Source organism: Rosa chinensis, chromosome 7 (assembly GCF_002994745.2).
Source record: "Rosa chinensis cultivar Old Blush chromosome 7, RchiOBHm-V2, whole genome shotgun sequence".
Lineage (NCBI taxonomy): Eukaryota > Viridiplantae > Streptophyta > Magnoliopsida > Rosales > Rosaceae > Rosa > Rosa chinensis.
In genome coordinates this window covers 22,161,259-22,167,366 of record NC_037094.1, presented here as the reverse complement: position 1 = coordinate 22,167,366, position 6,108 = coordinate 22,161,259, and the positions used below count along the sequence as shown (strand labels likewise).

The following is a 6,108-nucleotide window of genomic DNA, read 5'->3' as shown; positions in this document are numbered from 1 at the left end:
AATGCAAAGTAAAGGAGGATATGGCGACGGAAACCACTGGCAGTCGCAATTACTGCGACGACCCTATATTGCTGAATCAATTTTAGGCGACGGTACGTTTTACCTAAGCGAATACTGGACTATTGGCGACGGCATGTTTTGCCGACGTAATTTTGGCCACCCATATTCATTACATATATATGGACTAAACAGTTTTAACTAGACATGCATCAAATCAATGGCTATAGATATGAGTTGCTGGTGTCATTCGATATTATGAGACAATCCAAGGCGGCATATTGGGTTTCTCTTGATGAAACCAAGATCAACTTGATGTCCAAACATTTCTCGAATGTTATCGATCTCGTAGAGTATCATGGCTGGTCTTTCGAGCGAGAGGCCCCATGCAATAACCTCAACATCTTCTGGGAATCCCATAGGACGCAACATTTCTGGTCTGAACATGCCAGAATTTCCAATCTCCACCCACTTCCGAAAACCCTTATGATACCCGAAAATCTCCATGCTAGGCTCAGTATAAGGATTATAAGCTGGCTTGAATTTCAGCTTGGACATGCCCAGCCTCTTGAAGAAGTCTTCGAGGACTCCCATCAAGTTACCAAGAGTAAGCCCTCGGTCACATATCCAACCTTCTATTTGGTGGAACTCTGCAAGATGTGTTCGATCGACTGATTCGTTTCGGAACACACGATCAATAGAGAAGTACTTTTTGGGAGCAAAAGGAGGTTGCTGGGCTTCCTTGGCTAGCAAGTAAAGTATCCTGGAGGAGACAGCAGTGGTGTGTGTCCTAAGAAGATTTTTCTCTGCTTCCTCTCTTTTCCAATTACAACCATATCCCCTGGACTCATAACCACCACTCTCGTGCACACGCTTCACGCGCTCAACATAATCTTCAGGAAGCTCCTTGGTAGTTGAAGGGGTTCTCAGGAAGAATGTATCATGTGAATCGCGGGCAGGGTGTTGCTGGGGCTGGAAGAGCGCGTCGAAGTTCCAGAAGCTGCTCTCAATATAGTTGTTAGTAGCCATCTCCTCATACCCCATCTGTATGAAAATATCCTTCACTTGCTTCCTTACCTTCAAGAGTGGATGTAATGCACCAAATTTACTAGGCATACCTTGAGCATTCAAGTTGAACTCTTTGAATTCCAATTCCTTCCAATCCCCGTTCTGCAAACTTTCACGAGTCAGATCGGTAACAAATTTCTTTCTTACCGGAGCATAATTTGGACCCTTTTTAACCGGCGAGTATCCCTTTTGAGTCTGCTTCTGGATGAGTTCCCTTTTCTTTAGAGCCTCAATTTCAGCTTGGTCGACTGCCTCATTGGCATGTATTTTCATAAGCAATTCTCTGACCTTGTCATCTACATGCTGAACCTTTCTGGTTATTAGTTTCTTTGATATCTCTACCCATTCGTTGTTTGCAGCGCGACCAAAACCTCTCTGGAAAACTGACTCGTCAAGCTTTTTCTTCAATGCTACTTGTGTGATACCTTCTGCTGGTATGGCCAAAAACACTTGCACTTCAGGTGATCCAGCAGCAGCATATCCCTTTCCTTCTTCAGTCAGCACCCATGACTCCTTTCTAATGTCGTGAGTCTCAATGTATCCGAAACCACGGAGGCTCTTGATGGCACTGTCAATGTCGTTGTGATTGATTTCGCTTTTGTTTTCGGCTGCCAACTGTTCTGCAAACTGTTCCAAGTTTGAGATATCGTTGTTGTTCTCTAGGTATCCAAGAATAGCCTTCTCCAGTATTTCTTTTCTTGGGTGTTGATCTGCCGCCATTGCTATTGCTTGTGAAAGAAAACAATCTACCTTTAATGAGACAATCTTGTACTAATATAGAGAGCAAGTTCCCAAAGAAACTAGTACAATAAGAAACCTAATCCTACTGCAACTAGAACAAGCAACCTAATCTAGGAAATTACCATGGAAAATAATAAAGCCTCTTCCTAATTGATTATGAGTAATCTGAATTATAAAAAATAAAAAAATAAAAAAATAAAAAAATAAAAAATAAAAATCCTTCCATTGTTTCGAACATTCATTACGATAATACCAGTGGTTGATTCAGAGACGAGAAGATTAGCATGTGCTTTAAGACTTGGTTGCTTTCAATTCGGTAAAGCATCATATATAGTCAGGGTCAGGCATAAACTTAATGCTTTTTGCCTTTATCCTGGTTCCTTTAGGTTTCTGCTGCATTGTAAGTTATGCAACGATGGTAGTTTTGATTTGGTAGTCGTGTTCTCACTACAGGAAAATGGGTCATTCACGACGCAAGATTCACGGCGTGCATCAAATGCGCGCCGTGAATGAGTATCATTTACGACGTGTATTAGATGCACACCGTAAATCTTACAAATTTTTGAAGAAAATTACGACATGCTTGTAAAGAACGCCGTAAAATCATACTTTTATTGAAATTTACGACGTTTTTCCGTTGCACGTCGTGATTTCAACGTATACAAAATTGTCTCATTAATAAAAATTAGCCCGTTACGAAAAGCGGGCCTCGTCTCTCTCACCCATTTAATGCAGGCCTCGTCTCTCTCTCTCTCTCTCTCTCTCTCACTCTACATTGCTTCCTGCCTCTCAAAAAGCGGTGACCTTCTCCTCTCCCATTGCTCCGGCCACAGTAGGTACTTTCTTCTCTCTCATCCACAAGTCTAATGTGATTGTTGCTGAAATCTACTGTGATTGTTAGCTTCGAAGCTTTGATTTTACATACTCGGTGTTCGATTATGGTTTTCTACAAGTAACTGCAGTTGATTCTTGAAGTTTTTGTTATCGTTATTGCGTCGAACACTTGGTGTGCGTTCCTGATTTCTCTTTTGATTTTGTTCATCGAGTGTAAGGGTTTACTTCTTCTATGTATTTCTAGATTTTTTATTTTATTTTGCGTGATTGATGATTTGCTGGGTTTGGGTAATTCAGAATCTTGGGAGTTGGGAGTGGTTCATATTATGTGCTTATGAATTTCCAAGTTAGATTAATGTATCTGATTTTCTGGATTTTTGTTCATTCGTATGATTTTCTGGTCAGTATTCTTGTGTTGGTGGCTATTGATTCTTCAAGGTCTAGTATCTATAGCAGTAGCTCTTCGAGTTCAACGAAACAAATTATTTCCATTCAATCATAACATAGTGTGGGGTGAGCTTTTTTTACTGATCAAATTAGTGAGCTGGTGGCTTAGCTTTCTCTTGAAGTCACAAAGAATATCTCCTTTGTGGCAATTTACCATTTATCTTTGAGACTAGCTATTCTTCAAAACGGCGACTCTCTGTTATCACTTTACCATTTATCTTTGAATAGTCTCCTCTGTAATATCTCCTTGCATATACATGATAATGTATATCACAAAAGTTTGAAAAAAGGAGAATGGTTGTTCATCCTCTGAAGATATTGCGTTTTGACCATCATTGTGAACTGTGAAGTATGCCCACCATGTGTTTGATGAAATGCAAAACAAAGAAGATAAGTTCATTAACTGGTTTCATATAGGGTCAAGTGCAATTGGCTCTAGCTGGCAGTATATTTCATTTTGATAAGTATTGTACTACTACTACATTCTACAACATTGTGATCGCATATGTTTAAAGGCTGTGAAACCTTCAAAGTCTGTGATCGCATAATTATTGACATAATCTCAAAGCAGCTAAGCTAGTCAAAAATAGTGGGAAATTGATCTACCGCTATAAGGAGTAGGTCTACTAGATTTTTTTCAATCAAGTAATATAAGCTTCATTTCAATCACTCCACCTTTTTAAGAGAACCTACAATGTGATACTAGCTAACACTAGGAAAGTGATGTATTTAGTTTTGACTATTACTCTGCAAAAAGAAACTGATAAAGGGTAAAGTAGATGACAATCTGCATAATTGATGTCTTTGACTAATAACCGACATAATCGACTCAAAACACATTCCCCTAATTCACATTTTGGTACAGGACACTTTTCAAAGAGGTTCAAATTTTCCCATTAAACTATATGCTCAAGTTATTTGAATATTTTCCATAAAGCCCTATATTCAGCTTGTAATGGAAGGAATCTATGGCAGCTTTGGTAAAAACCAAAATTATTTACAGTCCAAGCTGGAATGCAGGATGCTAGACTTCTCTCATGGATCTAAATTATGTATTACATATATTGAAATACAAAGTCATCATGATAAAGAAGGCTGTGACCGGTCTGGTCTGCTAGTAATGCTGTTATGGATCACAAAATCCTTGTATGGTTTTTACTGTTATGAATCTGGAGGCAAGTGTTTGGTTATTTCTAACTATTATCTTTTGATGAAGTTGCACAAATTGTGAAAGTGAACTGCTGGCTGCTACATATATAGATCTGCACAAGTTTCTTGCAAAATATGTATCTGAAAGAATTGAAAGCATGATTTGCCATTAGCATTTGTGGTGGTGTTTAACTCAAATCTGCTCCCATTGTGGTTGATTTATATACTTTGTGCTTGGTAATACTTGGTTATGTATACATTATTTGGCTCAAAACGTGACTAGTTATATATTTATATACTACACAAGTAATTTTTGCCATTGAGGAAGCTCTAAACAATGCAATACAAACTCAAGTAATTGCATCTTATCTTCAGGTTGCTGCCCTTTCTGCACTCGGATTGGAGAACAAAGCACAATCAACACTGAAGGAGGGTACTATGCTTGAAGGCAATAGGAAAACTGAATTCAGTGTCTATATTGAACTCTAGATTGGTATACTTCCAGAAATGCACTGTTTTGCTGTTATGGTGTTTCAGGGACAAGAAGTTGGTTTGGAAATTGATACACGTAGTTGTTTGCTGTTTAGCCTCATTAATTCCTCGGTAATATAGATTGTTAGAGCAACTCCAACAGCTTCCCTATAATTTTTGTATTATAGAGAAGCAAAAGTCAAATCTTTAGCCTATTTTTCTTTTCCAACTCCAACAGATTCCCTAGTTTACAGTAATCTATAAAATCTCCATATTCTTTTTTAAAATTTTGGAGTTTGCTGTAAATATAGAGAATTTGGTTTTCTCTCTCCTCACTTTCCCTAAAATATAGATAGTTATAGGGAATTTGTTGGAGCAAAAGAGGCTCATTTTTCCCTAAAGTAGAGAAAAATCAAAATATAGGTAATCTGTTAGAGTTGCTCTTACATATCAATTATATTAGTACAAGAGAAAGAAAAATTTAATGCATGCATTTAAGTAAAAGGACCAAAATGCCCGAAACGAAGAAATCTGGAGGAAGGTCTTGAATCTTGTTCTGCCCTTCAAGTGGGGTAATGTATTGCCATATTGGTGACTAATTAATATGCCCCTTGCACATGCCAAACTGCACAAGTATTGGAGACCATTAAATTCATTGATACATAGTTCCATAGACAATTTTTTTTTTTGAGGGGAACGAAATCAAGTTTCATTATAAATCGATGACGTCTTTCCGTCATGCTAGAGGGATTCAAAAATCCCTCATAATACATCTCAATGTCTAACTAAAATTATTTAAAACCAAAACAGTTTAAAAGCAAAAAAACCAAACTGACAAACCAGAATGGAAAAAAAAACAAAAAACCCTATATCATCCCAAGCAAAGAAACTGACATGAAGCATGGACGCCTAAGACCCATTTGGTGTACATCTCTGCAACAACACAGCACAAGTAATCTGAAGCAGATTAAACAATATTGGTGTATGTTTTTTGCACACATACAAAACAGATCTAAGCTTCAAAGCAGAGGTAAACGGAAAAATAAAAAAATTTAAAAAAGTTTGAAGTTACTAAATCTAGTGTTAACAGTTGTAAAATTATTAGCTAACTGTAGTAACTACCTATTGATCAATTTGTGGCAATCCTTTTACAATCCTCTTCACCTTGGAAATTAATTCCCTTCTGAATATAGGTCCTAACCTTCTTCTCACTCGATGGTTAACTTTTTCTTCCATTGCGGAATTGAATCAAACTACTAACACTGTCTGTATCTAGCTAGCAGAGTACCAATTGTACCATTGGTAGGGATAATTTAAGACTTTTTAGGAAGGGAGAGGATCCTCTCCTGAGCTCATTTCTCACCTGAGCTACCTAAGCTTTCAGGGAGATGAAGACACGTG

General features: G+C 37.8%; 1 protein-coding gene across 1 annotated transcript; it reads right to left on the bottom strand.

Moving 5' to 3' along the window:
• Positions 1-243: 243 nt before the first annotated feature.
• Positions 244-1,785, bottom strand: LOC112177595 (phenylalanine--tRNA ligase alpha subunit, cytoplasmic). Its single transcript, XM_040511368.1, has one exon. The coding sequence runs from the start codon at positions 1,783-1,785 to the stop codon at positions 244-246; it is 1,542 nt and encodes a 513-aa protein (XP_040367302.1).
• Between the last annotated feature and the right edge of the window lie 4,323 nt (positions 1,786-6,108).